This window comes from Arvicola amphibius, chromosome 8 (assembly GCF_903992535.2).
Source record: "Arvicola amphibius chromosome 8, mArvAmp1.2, whole genome shotgun sequence".
Taxonomy (NCBI): Eukaryota; Metazoa; Chordata; class Mammalia; order Rodentia; family Cricetidae; genus Arvicola; species Arvicola amphibius.
Window position 1 is genome coordinate 44556464 of NC_052054.1, and position 14201 is coordinate 44570664.

Consider the following 14201-nt stretch of genomic DNA (forward strand, 5'->3'; position numbering starts at 1 on the left):
GTAGTCGCTTACCAAAAGAGATCTTAACCTGCATCCATCTCAGAGAGGAGAAGCATGGAGACTCACTATGGCCACTGCCTGAAGCATCTCCCCTCTCTTTCCCACAATTCTGTTCTGTCTACTCCGCCTACCTAATTTTCTGTCTCTTAAAGGGCCAAGGCAGTTTCTTTATTAATAAATGAAAGTAACACATAGACACTCCTCCATTATTTCCCATTTTTCTGTTTAAACAAAAAAGAAAGGCTTTAACTTTAATATAGTAAAATTACATATAACAAAACAGTTATCAAGCAAGAATTACAGTTACAATATTTAAATCTATTTTATCTTTTATCATAACTAAGGAAAACTATAACTATCTATTTATTTTTTAACTCCATCAAAGACTCTAGAAGGATATAATGTTACCTAAGTAAACAAGAAATAAGTAACTTATAAAACTCTAGAAATGACAGAGACATCTCGCTTCCTGGACAGTCACCCAAAGTTCCTCTGTACCGTTGGGGCATCTATCTTTGGCCTTTAGGCCCATAGTATCCAGCAGACATTTCCATGAAGCAGAACAATTCCAAAGACAGTTCAGTCACTTTCTGCTGTGTCCTGCAGAACGTCTCGCAGACTCTTTCACGAATCAGGAACCCCAAAAGACCATCTCACCTTTAGGCAAGTTTAGCAGTCCTCTTTCTGTGGGTTCTTTGTGTCCAGTTTATGCAACAGACCAGGCAAGAGCAGTTTCTTGCCCAAATGGCTATCAGACTCCATAAGGGGCCTCTTCGATGCCCATCTTCCTCTTGAAGTAGATTGGTGCCAGGAGCAGATGTGTCTCATTGTCATGAAAAACCCTAAGTTATTAAAACATTAAATGCCATATTCTGCAGTCTTTGAAAGATATGAAGAATGTCTATCTAACTGAAATATATCTCTATATATCTAGAAAATCTAACTAACATGACTACAAGCTTGACTATTATTGATGATTATTCATTAACCTATATTTCCTAATTATACATTACATTTTAAAATGAACTATACAATCACAATAGCTTAATCAAGATCAGAAATACATATACATATAACAAAATTGACCTTAAAATCCATATCAATGCAAATTATTCATCTCTATATCATATCCCCTTTTAAATGTAAAAGAACATTTATAAACAATATTTGGGAATATGGGCACAGTTTTGGCCCGTTATCTGTAGCTTTTTATTGGCTAATTCTCACATCTTCCTTTAACCCATATTTAGTAATCTGTGTAGCACCACAAGGTAGTCGCTTACCAGAAGAGGTTCTTAACCTACATCCATCTCAGAGAGGAGAAATATGGCGACTCACTATGGCCATTGCCTAAAGCATCTCCCCTCTCTTTCCCACAATTCTGTTCTGTCTATTCCGCCTACCTAATTTTCTGTCTCTTAAAGGGCCAAGACAGTTTCTTTATTAATAAATAAAAGTAACACATAGACACTCCTCCATCACAGGAAACATATTTACCTGCAATGTACAAATCCTACAGCAAACCACTAGTTGTGTTAGTACTGCCAATTGAATTAATAGTGTGCTTTGTTTATGCAGCAAAGTGTGTGTGACTCGTGTGTCTGTGTGTGATGCATGTTTGCAATCCCAGCATTTGGAAGACTGAGGCAGGAGAATTGATGCAAATTTGAAGCAAGCCTAGGCTACATAGTAAATTTCAACTCAACCCTCCCAGAAGACAGAGATCTCCTCCAGAAACTAGTAAAGGCAGGCGTGAGTGGAGGGCAGCTCAGAACTTTCTACATATCATCTATAAATTGTAATGTATTAATAAAGGACTAAAGAGAAAGAGCTGGAGAAAATATATGAGAAATATTTTGTGCCATTTAATGCTTTGATGATCAGCTTCATCCAGTTCTGGGAATTAAAATTAACTTCCCTATTTTTTTTTTTTGTTGTTGTTGTTAAGAAAACACATTTACAGTCTAGGTCTGAAATTTCTTTTTGAACATTAGGCCATGAATTGTCAGGGAGCAGGCTTCAGCAGCATGGCTGCTCCTTCCCACGGCCTCACAGGGTGCGCTGCTCTGGGTGCAGCAGGCTGGTGCTCCAGTTGTACCCAGGTGCCTCGCTCATTCCCCTTTCTCCCAGTCATCTTCCCTCACTCTTTCAGGAATCTGTCCTGGCTCCTGTGGTGCCCAGGATGCTCAGAATGCACATTGATGCTGGAAAGAACCTTACTTTTAGGTGATTTAACTCAGTGCCATCAGCATGCTCAAACTCTAGACTCTTCTGGTTTTGCCATGACGACATTTATGAAGCATTCTTTTGAGCAATACCCAATCCTTATTGTCTGCAACTTGTGTTGTAGATTTGCATGTGTGTGGCCAACAGAACCCTCCATGCTTTTTAAAGACCTTAGAGAATATAGAGCAGACCATCCCTTTTATTTGTCGTTTAACTGAGTCACTGAAAGATGGTTGCTGCAGCAGAAAGAACTTCACTATTAGTTTATTTTTATTTGTATGTGTGTGGGGGTATGTATACTGTAGCGTGCATGTGGGGCAACTTCTGGGAGTTGGATTTTGCCTTCCACCTTGAGGCAGGGCCTCTCTCGTTTCTGCAGTTGCGCTGTATATTCTAGGGTACTTGGCCCTTGAGCTACTGGGCAATCTCCCATCTCTAGTGCCGTCTCACAGTCTTAGAACTGGAATTTGCTATGTGATATGTGTGCTACTGCGTCCAGCCTGTTGAGTAGGTTCCCAGCATCCAGACTGGATTATAAAGCATGTGGTGAGAGCACTTCCCCCACTGAACCTCTTCTCTAGCCCCACCATCATTGATTTCTTTGGTTTTGGTTTTGGTTTTCGAGACAGGGTTTCTTTGTAGCTTTGGAGCTTGTCTTGGAACTCACCCTGTAGACCAGGCTGGCCTCAGACTCACAAGAGATCCACCTGCCTCTGCCTCCCGAGTGCTAGGATTAAAGGCGTGCGCCACCACTGCTCTGCTAATGTCACTAATTTTTAAAACACATTTTACATAACTATAATGGGTAATTCATCTCTAGGTAAGATTGGATTCAGATACTATTTTGTGAGTATGACCAAAGGCTGTGATGTTTATAAGCAAAGACCTTTTTGTTGAATGTTGTACAAAGCTTAAGTAGCAAAGGTTTAACACCATCCTTTCTTTCTCTTTTGTAACCTAGAGTCAAGATGAATAGTGACCAGGTCACACTGGTGGGTCAAGTGTTTGAGTCCTATGTTTCAGAGTACCATAAGAACGATATTCTTCTGATCTTGAAGGAAAGAGATGAAGATGCTCACTACCCAGTTGTGGTGAATGCCATGACCCTTTTCGAGACCAACATGGAAATTGGCGAATATTTCACTGTGTTCCCCAATGAAGTACTAACTGTTTTTGACAGTGCGCTTCGAAGGTCAGCCTTGACAATTCTCCAGTCCCTTCCTGAGCCTGAGGGCTTTTCTATGAAGCAGAATCTTCATGCCAGGATATCAGGTAAATCATGAGAGGATGTGGTCGGCATGTAATATTCTGGGAAGGTTTGAATAAAAATGACACATATGGGTTCACACATGGGACTCGGAGCATTAAGAAATAATTGTTATTTTAGGACAGGCAAGATGGCTCAGCAGGTAAATGTGCTTGCTGCCAGGGTTGGCAATCTGAGTTTGGTTCATGGAACTCATGTGATAGAACTGAATCCCCAAATATGTCCTCTTACATTCACATGCACACTGGCATATATATGTATACACACACACACACACACACACACAATAAATCTAAAAATAATTTAAGAAATAATTGGTGTTTATTTTGAAAATACATATCTTCTATATGACACATATCAATGGTTGTTTTCTGGACATGAGATACCATGCCAACAGCAGGGAGGGAGAGAATAAGAAAACATCAATGTCCTTGTATCTGTGTAATTATTTGTGTATATAAAGTTATATAAAGCATATTTATGAGCTTTTGTGACCACTAACAATAAAATATTGGTAAAGTGTGAATTAGAAAAGATCCTACCCAGTGATCTTCATAACTTTTTAGGAAACTGTTTTTATACATTGTGATGAGCATTGTGCTGCCCGGCTTTCAGGAACTCAACACATGGTTGTTGAGTGCATGCTTTTAGTTTATTTGGTGATGATTACGTAAATTGATTTGTGTGTGACAGGTGGCAGTATTTTGTCCACTAAGTGTGGTTAGTTGTATACTTAGAGGCTACCGAGAGCTCTCTGGTGAGACGCACTTCTCTCTCAGTCCTGCTTTTGGCTTCTAGAGATGTGCTTTCAAAAGAGTCCATTGACTTCCGTTGTCTGAAATTTTTAATTGGGTTGATGATCTGATTTTCTAAAGTAAGACACAATTATGGTCAAGTGCTTTCTAAACAAGCATGAAGACCTCACTTTGGATCCTTATCATTCATGTGTAATGCCGGTGTGATGGTGAGTACCTCTAATCCCAGCGCTCTGGAGGCAGAGGCAGGAGAATCACTGGGGTTGCTGGCCAGCCATTCTCACAGAATTGGTGAATCCCAGGCTCAGTGAGAAACATGGTCACAAAATATGACATGGAGAAATAATTCAGGATGATACTGAGCATGAATATCTGGTCTCCACACTTGTGTACCTACCCACCCACACATAAATATTTCCCCCTAAAATTGTGCTATTTTAGTATTTTCTGGTAAAGATATGACATTCTGCAGAGTTAATTATCAAAGTATAAATTGATGATGTTATTTTTCCATTAGGTCTGCCTGTTTGTCCTGAACTGGTAAGGGAACACATCCCTAAAACCAAGGATGTGGGACACTTTTTATCTGTCACTGGGACAGTGATTCGAACAAGTCTGGTGAAGGTCCTGGAGTATGAGCGGGATTACATGTGTAACAAATGCAAGCATGTATTTGCGGTCCAGGCTGACTTTGAGCAGTATTATACCTTCTGTCGGCCATCTTCATGTCCAAGCTTAGAGAGTTGTGATTCCTCAAAATTCACGTGCCTCTCAGACCTGTCTTCATCTCCAGCCAGATGTCGGGATTACCAGGAGATTAAAATTCAGGAGCAGGTAAATGACCAACTCAATGAGAAAAAATAACACCTTTGGGGATGTTATTTTCTACTGGAGTCAAAGGGCTGGGATTAGAGAATACAGCTTGAACACAAATTGCCCTGTGATTTCACTTTATAGAAGATCAAAGTCAAAATTGTCAAACATGTATTAGAAACCATGAAATAACCATTGTTTTAGAGCACTGATGAGATTTTAGAACCATTTAATAATGTTAAAAATTAAAATTTTTATTGGGGTTAGAGACATGGCTCCGTAGTTAGGAGCGCTTTTTGCTGCTCTTGCAGAGGACCTGGGTTCGGATCCCAGGGCCCACTTAGTGGCTAACTGTTGGCAACTCCACTTCCAGATGAATCCAGGCCCTCGTCTGGACTCTGTAGACACTGCGTGTACATGATGCACAGACATACATGCAGGCAAAACACCCATACACATATAGAGTAAAAGTAATTAAAATAAATGAACAAAAAGCTTATATTAAACATTCTAAACTAGCTGTACTTAGGAATATGAAAAACTTCAGTCAGTTTAACTGGTTGCCAAACATTGACTAGTGCAGAGTTTGGGGTTTGGTTCAATTTTAAAATGGATGGATGATCACTCATTTACAAATAAAGGGGAACTTAACTTTCCTTAAATACAAAGTTTGTTTTCTCACGTAAATAAGGAGATAGGCAGCTCAAGGCCAGCATGTAGGTTCCTCAGTGTGGAGCTCTTACACTTCACTTTTCTTGTCCCTCTATTGGTTTATTTAGATAGGTCTTGCTTGGTAGCTCATGCTGACCTGGAACTCATGTGTGGGGATAACTTCTGAGAAACACTGTTCAACTTACAATTCAAACTTTTGCCCATCTACTAATTCTGCTTATAAACTGTATATTCAGTCTGTTTACAATGAACTGACCTTTAAGAAACAGTGTTATCAACCTTATTATATTTTGGATTCCCCAATGTAACTATTCCCTACTTCTCATTCATGCCTCAGACTCAGAGCAGTGCATATGTTAAGATGTAGTGACCTAAGACCATTCACTGGAAGTCGTGAGGCATTGAAAGCAGCGCTATGCCCCGTGGTGAACGTTTAAAGTAGCATGTGGGTAAAATTGATAGTATCTGACTATGGCTGTGTGTGCTGTTCTGAGACAGTTTCTTCCTCCTTGAGGTTCCCATAAAACCTTAAGATAAAAGTGCCCCATTCCGTTTGGAGACCATGTTGCTGTGCTGTTCGGTAAATAGTGAGGATGGCCTTTGTCAGGAGGAGACATGAGAGTGCTCCAGAACAAACCAGGCCACTCTTGGGTCAGTGATAGCAAAAGTCAGTTTCTTTTCCTTTACTTCACGCCACACTGCCACAACATGTATCCCAGACTGGCCTCAACTCACAACAACCCTCCTATCAAGGGTGGAGATTGAGATTATAAGGATGTGCCACCATGCCTAGCTTTTTCCACACGGCTTCTATTCCTGTGCTAGCGTATGGTCTAGGAGGGCAGCTACAGTTTCATGACACCTGTATTCTAGTCAGAAAACTGGAAAAGGATGGTCAGATACACTACCATCTAATCAGATATTGTCAGCCTGTGATTGCCTGGATTTCATTAGTCAGGATTTAGTCTTTTGACCACACCTAGGTACAAGGGAGCTTGGGAAACAGTCACTTACAAAGTCATGTCTTCATGGAACAAAGCCAGGATTCTGTTACTAAAGAGCAATCAAGAGACTGGTTGATTCTCCAGATGTTCAGGCTAGATGGAGATTATGAAAGAAATGTCTCTCCATTGCTAAATAAGTACCTTTGTCACAAAATTTAAGTTGGTTTGAATATTTATTTTGACTGTCTACGATATAGATTATAGTTGGAGATATTTTCCATATTTGGTGTTTTAACTTTACTATAGCAAATTCTTATTTTTTTAAGTTTTATTTTTGCGTATGTGTCTGGATCTCTTGGTGTGGGTGGGTGCTGACAGAGGCCCAAGAGGGGCAGATCCAGTGGAGCTGTAGTAACAGAAGGCTTGACACTGGTCCTCTGGAAGTGCAGGGAGCTGGGAATTGTTGTGATATCTCTCCAGCCCCTAGTGTTAGTGAATTCTTTTTTTTTTTTTTTTTTTTTTTGTTTGTTTTTCCAAGACAGGGTCTCACTATGTAGCCCCATAGTCCCGGCTGTCCTGAACCTTATGTAGAAAGGCTTACCTTGAACTCATAGATCTGCCTGCCCCTGTCTTCTATGTACTGGGATTAAAGGAGCCCAGCTAGTGTTAGTGAATTCTTAAAACTGGTATTAGTCATAATTTTCAAGAAAAATTCCTTAAGTTTTATCAGAATTAAATCTGATACTATCAGAGAAATACAATCAATTTCAAGTACTCCTACATTTTGGATACATAGCATCTAGTTAAGCACTCTCAAGTGTTTCCATTGTGTGTTTTCTTTGGCTAGGTCCAAAGGCTATCTGTTGGAAGTATTCCTCGGTCTATGAAGGTTATCCTGGAAGATGACTTAGTAGACAGTTGTAAGTCTGGTAAGGATTACTTTTTAGATTTTGAGACCACATTTCTGTGTTGCTCTGGTTTGTCTTAACTCTCAGGCTTGAGTGGTCCTCAGTCCTACCTCCCCTCCCCCAGCAACTGGGACTGCGTGTAGTCAGCAAGAGTAAACTTTTGATAGTTTGTGTAGGAGGTTCTCAATAGTCATTTCTTTTTATTTTCCACAATATGACTGACAAGGGGATGGGGGCTTTAAGTGTTTGCCCTGTGAAGAGTTGGGCTGGGGGAGGGAGGAACTAAGAGCTGAGCTGGGGCTTACCAGTCTACCACTGCTGCCTGACTACTGACAGAGCTGGAGCAGAGGTCCAGACCCCTGATCCAGTGCTTTCTTCAGTGGGCTCTGCTTCACAGTGTCGTCTTCAAGAGGGCCTAGTGGATTTGGTGGACAAATGATAAAAGATGTGACTGTCAAATGCTACTAAAAGCCTTACTGGTACCTAAAGAGAAGGAGTCATTAGTTCTCTGTGTGTGTGTGTGTTGACATCACAATAGAGTGATGATGATTTTGTAGATTAGTAGAGAACAATGTTTCTCTATAATTTAATGAAACTGAATTATGTCTACACTGAAATCTTAGACTATATTCTTTCCATTGTTGTTAATAATAAATATTAATACTTATTAATAAAAAAGGTAAAGCAATCTGTTAACAGCCATTGGTCTCTTTATGCACAGCTAGCTTCTAAAACCTTAGAAATCAAAAGATAGAAATAGTGTAATCCTTGCCCTCCAGGAAGTCACACCCCTTGGAGCAGTGAAGTTCATTATTGTGCTGATAAGGAATGGATCCCAGTTCTGATGTCAGCAGGACTAAAGCTGTAGAAGGGAGGGTACACTAAGGGTTTGGAATGTTTCAGTGAAAGAACTGTAGTTTGCATTTTAACAACTGTAGGCAAATGCAAAAATTTTAAATGAATGTTTTGTTACTGTGAACTTCACAGTTGCAGTAATCATATGAATCTGCCGTTTAGTAATACTTGTATGTATGAAAACATTTATGTATTTTTAAGTGCTGTAAATGCAAGATAATTTCCGTATAATAATAATACTAAGTTGAAATTCCATTTATATATAAGTAAATTTATAAACTTAAAACTTTATTTATAAAATATTTATAAATAAATATAAAAATATTTATAAATAAATGAATTACCTGATCCAATTTATTTGCCCAAGAAAAGTGGCACTAGGATCGACATCCAAGCCAACAATAATGAGATTGTTACTCTTGGCTACTCTTCATCACTCTACATTTTCTGCATAATCACTGTTTATTAAAGGCTGATTTTTACTAATAGGTACTATATTTAAGTTTCTCATTTAATGAATGTGGGAAAACCCCAATAAAATAAGAGGATGTTCATATAAACTTAGGAACAGTTATTTTCACCTAAAATTTAAGAGGGAATGCAGTAAAATGCCATTATTTCAGATTGACTTTGAAAGGCATCAAACATTCACTTGTGAAAACTCTCAGAAACATGTACGTAGAACACACATTACCGTGCTTGTCCGCATTTGGCATTAAGATGCATTTAGCTAGAAATGTGTCTGGTACTGTGTGTACTAATAATGCCATTTCTCTGTAGTCAGCACTAAGGAGCCTTTCTCCAGGAATCAAAAGCTCTGCAGATTACATATTACTCATAGAGATTTAGAGTAAAAAGCATTTTGTATCAAAAAATGTGTGATCATCTGCCTACCAGGAACAGATTTTCCTCGGGTAGGAAGAAGCAAGTTGGTTGTTATTTTCTGCTTTGAAGTAGAGTCAGTATCCATCGATTTATTATTGTTCATTCCTTCACTGAAAAAAGCAGGAAACTGGAGGTAAAAACATTAATAAAACAAAAATGATCACACAAGAAACTAAAGTGCATGCCAAACAACACAAGACTGTCTTCTTTCCCGATTCCAGGCTGATGCGGTGTCACTTTCTGGCTGATTAGTCGTAAACAAATCTACTACACTGTTCCTGGTGAGGGGTAATAATTGTGTGATTATTATATAGCAGACTTCAAAAAATAAAAATGCTGACTTTTGACTTTAACTATTTAGAAACAATTACTTGTTAGGGGGTTGAGAATCTGGGGTGTTTTGCCCTAGACTTGCTAATTGCTTATGAATGAGGAGAAAAAAGGAGTATGTGGGTAGCTTATTTCTAATTTCTGGTCTTTTGTCGAATGATCTAATGCCAAGCCACCATGCATGATATTACCAGTGTACTCACGCAGTGCTTTTCCTTAGGGGATGACCTCACTATCTATGGGGTTGTAATGCAACGGTGGAAGCCTTTTCAGCGAGATGTACGCTGTGAAGTGGAGATTGTCTTGAAATCCAACTATGTCCAAGTGAATAATGAGCAGTCCTCAGGGATGGTCATGGATGAGGAAGTTCGGAAAGAATTTGAAGACTTTTGGGAACACTATAAGTGCGATCCCTTTGCAGGTTTGTGACTAAGGACATAAGGCTCCTGCAGACAGCTTATGTGCTGTGCTGTGCAGCTCAGTGGCTTTATCAAGTGCTAACATTAGTATCTCCAACAGCATCTTCCATTCCAGTCCATTTCTAGCATTGACATTACATTTCTGCTGTGTGCGGTGTCTGTGCAGTCCTGCTGCATGATTGTATATGCATGTGAAAGCCAGAGGTCAGTCTTGCGCTATTCCTCAGAAACCACCACCTGTGTCTGTGCCCCCCCCCCCCGCCCCCTGCAAGTTGCCTGACTGAGTAGAAGGCTCATAGATTTGTGGGTCAGTGAGCCCCAGTCATCACTTGTCTCTGCCTCCTCTGTACTGGGATCACAAGCCTCTGTCACCATGCCTAGCTTTTTATGCGGATGATGGGGATTAATTAGACTAAGGTTAGCTTTTATGCATTAAATACATTGGGTTCTAGCATATTCTGAAATAAAAACAACTCGCTATTAGCATAGAACTTTAAACTAGGGAGTTCAGTTTAAAAGACTGGAGAGGTGATGCACATAACACATTTTTCATCATAGCGGTAACTCTGACTGTGAGCTTACCATGTGTTACATGAAATAACACATCATAGCCTTCGGTTTGTAGAGCATGGGTTTTTATTGAGAAAAAAAACATGTGTCAAACATGAATTAAATCTTCGTTTTCATTCTTCTTTGGTGACATCATGAGAAAAATATTTGCCTCCAATCTAATGCTTATTATTTTCAAGTCACAAGCTGAACTAGACACTTATTTTGCAAAATAAGGCTTTCATTTGTCTATAAGGCAGTTTGCTGTTGACAGAGGTTTCTGTCCCGCCTGGTACCACAGTTGTTCAGTCCCAAAGAAACACGCAGAGGCCTACATTAATTATAAACTTTCTTATTAACTGTTACATCCTACATTAACTCTCTTCTTGTCTGTGTCAGCCACATGGCTTGGTACTTTTATCATCAAGGCATTCTTACCTTGCTTCCTGTGTCTGGATGACTACTGCAGGCTGAGTCTTTCCTAGTCCCAGAATTCCCGTTCTGGTCACCCTGCTTAGACTTCCTGCCTGGCTACTCGCCAATCAGCATTTTATTAAAGCAATACAAGTGACAAGTCTTTACAGGGTACAAGACCATTGTCCCACAGCAGTTTGCTTCTATTTTGTGGGATATTTTTTAATCTTCCATGTGTAATTCCCTGATCTTTATGTGATGAGGGTAGAAGAGAGCCCAAAGATCTCTACACTATGGCTTTACTAAGCAAGCACTTTAAGAATCATACATTTTTAAGTGCAGTTTTTGACTGAACAGGTCCTTATAATGGGTAATGTTTCTTTAGGCGATGTTCATTACTTATTCATTCCATTGCCAGAGCTCATCTGCCTTCACTACACCATGCTCCACCCTAGATATTTCCAAGTTCATGTTGATGATTGAAGATGTCTTGTAATTAGGAAACTGTAGTTATGTAATTCATTTGTCAAAGGACAAAATAAGTTTAATAGTTAAGAAGACACCATGAAAATCAGAACCCTCTTCTTACTTTCTTAGATACTGGTTTGTTGTATTTGACCATTTTGAAGCTGTATGTATGTATCTTACAAGTAGAGAAGCTGTAGCCGAAGGGCATCTTTCCTTCCCAGCACAATGCTGTTACTCTTGGGTTTGACTTGCTTCTTGAAACTGTAGGAACAGACTAGGCCAAGCTAAGCAGCTCTGTTCTTATCTGTGGGGAGCCCAGTACTTAGGTGCTAGACAAGAACCCCAAACATAGTACCTGGGTCTGTTAGGCCATTTGAACTCCTACTATGCTGGTTCAGTTGTCTTACATCAGAGGTTTTCTGTAAGGTAACTGAGGTCCAGACATTTAAGTAGGAAACTTGGCTGTAGACACCCTAATAACATGGTCTAAAGCTAGAAATTTAGAAGGGACATTGTGTTCCATGATAGAGCCATGGAAAACAGGGGCAGGAAAGTTGAGGCTCTCGCCCAAGACCAGCGCTGGGACTTATGTAGGTTGGACACTGTCCTCCTTACTGTTGGTTTATAGATTCAGTTAGTCCTGGGACCTGTGTCCAAGTTGGATACTAAAACCTGCGCCCTTTACCATTGTGTTATGACTTCTGCTGGCATGTGATAGTTTTGGCTTAGCTTACCTGTTCTTAAACATGTTTCTTGGGTCCATTCTGGTTTTTGTGTAACCCTTGAATTTTAGTCAGAATCTTTAGTCAGAATCTCAAGTCTTCTTGCCTTAGAGTCCTGATCATTTTTTCTAGGCTTTCTATCTAGAAAGGAAAAGATTCCCTGTAGTAGTTAATGTTCTTCCTAGATTTACTGCATCTTCCTTCTGGTTCCCTTATAATTGAAGGATTCCTTTCTTTGTATACCTTATGTTCTGGGCCCATCACCATCGATTACTTACCACTGAGTTGATATAGAACCATTACCGGATGGGAAGTAGCTCAACAGTTTGTTCTGTTCCCCAAACCAAAAACTATTCTGATTCATTTCAAACAGTAGTCCTTATATATGAGGCTATCAGTGATGGGAAGGCTTGGGAAAGACTAATTAGAACCCTGTAGACTGATCAGACCAACAACTGAATAAAACACTTTATTTATGATATGCTAAAATGATTCCCAGATGCCGTGCTTTTATTTAAAGCACACAATTAGACTTCCAGATCTTATCCTTAGATTACTGGGGTTGTAGTTTGCAATGATCTTAATATGTTGTTACCATAATAACTTAATCCAAATAAAACAGTTTCCCAAACAGAACAAATGCCAAGTCAATTTGCAAGGTGGATTAGCTTTACTTTCTCTTGTACTTTCAGATGTTCCACAAGCTCCAGCTTACCTCTTTAAAAGTCGCTGGTTGTTATAATACCTCATTTCTGAGTAGGGGGTAATTTTAGTGACATTACCAGAGAACATATGACTGTGTTATATTAATGGATAAGTCTTGATGGCTAAAAGTGGAAGAAAAGAAAACTCCTTTTTTAAAATTGAGTATGACAAATTAATTTATAGAAACTTGAGTAGGCAGCACCCGGTGGTGGGGACGGGAGAACCTTAAACAAGGTGAGATATGGTGGCATACTCTATAATCCTAACACTTAGGAGACTGAGGCAGGAGGATCATGCATTCTCTTTGAGGACCGTCTCAAAAATGAAAGAAAAAAAAAGAGCCTAAGTAAAGCTCTTTACCATTTGATGTGGCCATCTTCGTCTATTTAGATTGGCACAAAGAGTATGTTTATAAGCAAATGGCCACAGGATCGGGGAGATTTCTAGGAAAACTACTGATAACTTCTCTTCTTTCTCACTTCCCAGGGAGGAATGAAATACTGGCCAGCCTGTGTCCTCAAGTGTTTGGGATGTATCTAGTAAAGCTTGCTGTGGCCATGGTGCTGGCTGGTGGGATTCAAAGAACTGATGCTGCAGGAACAAGAGTCAGAGGTCAGGACCTACTGGCACATTTTTAGAAATACTAACACAGAGGGGAAGAGACTCTTTGTTGAACAAAAGCTCCTTTTGGGGGAAAGGGGTGGTGAATGAAGCATATGTTTGAAAATGACAAAATGAAGTACATTACTTTTTATGCTAACTTAATTTTTCATCGCTAGATTTTTCCTATAGCATATATCCATATTTATCATAAGCTTTCTTCTCTAATTCCAGAAAGATGAAAGAAATCCCTAGATTTTTCCGTGACTATATACTACAAGCCTGTAAAAGTACCACAAAAATGGCTCCTTAGCTCAAAAAAAAAAAAAAAAAAAAGAGTGAGCGAGATTAGAAATGGTGTCTTAAAGTCTCCAGGTTGTTCTCCATCTGTGTCTGCCAATTGCTGCTCACACTCTGCCTGCTGGTGCTCCTGCTGGTAGGCAGCAGTCAAGTCACCTGCCAGGAGTTACTGCTATAGGTCACATTCAAGCAAAGACTCCAAGTGTGCCACACTGGTAACAGAAAGCTGTGCAGCAAGCATGGCACACACGGGTCTGCTAACCAGAGTTAACCCAAAGACAAGAAAAACTCTAAGCCAGGTTGTAGGCAGAACTCTGAGACCCTACAGTATAGCAGCAAATAAACAGACACATCTTAGGAATTGTGTAT

At 39.6% G+C, this 14201-nt stretch overlaps 1 protein-coding gene across 2 annotated transcripts in view; it reads left to right on the plus strand.

Moving 5' to 3' along the window:
- Mcm9 (minichromosome maintenance 9 homologous recombination repair factor) overlaps nucleotides 1-14201 on the plus strand; it is a 68454-nt gene that overhangs the window by 2201 nt on the left and 52052 nt on the right. For both annotated transcript variants that reach the window (XR_005286522.1, XM_038339087.1), the window contains exons 2-6: nucleotides 3188-3498; nucleotides 4766-5082; nucleotides 7525-7606; nucleotides 9876-10076; nucleotides 13419-13544. Coding sequence is in view for 1 of the 2 variants with exons in the window: in XM_038339087.1 (XP_038195015.1) it covers nucleotides 3195-3498; nucleotides 4766-5082; nucleotides 7525-7606; nucleotides 9876-10076; nucleotides 13419-13544 (1030 nt within the window). In the remaining variant the exon portion in view is untranslated. The remainder of the gene's footprint in view (nucleotides 1-3187; nucleotides 3499-4765; nucleotides 5083-7524; nucleotides 7607-9875; nucleotides 10077-13418; nucleotides 13545-14201) is intronic.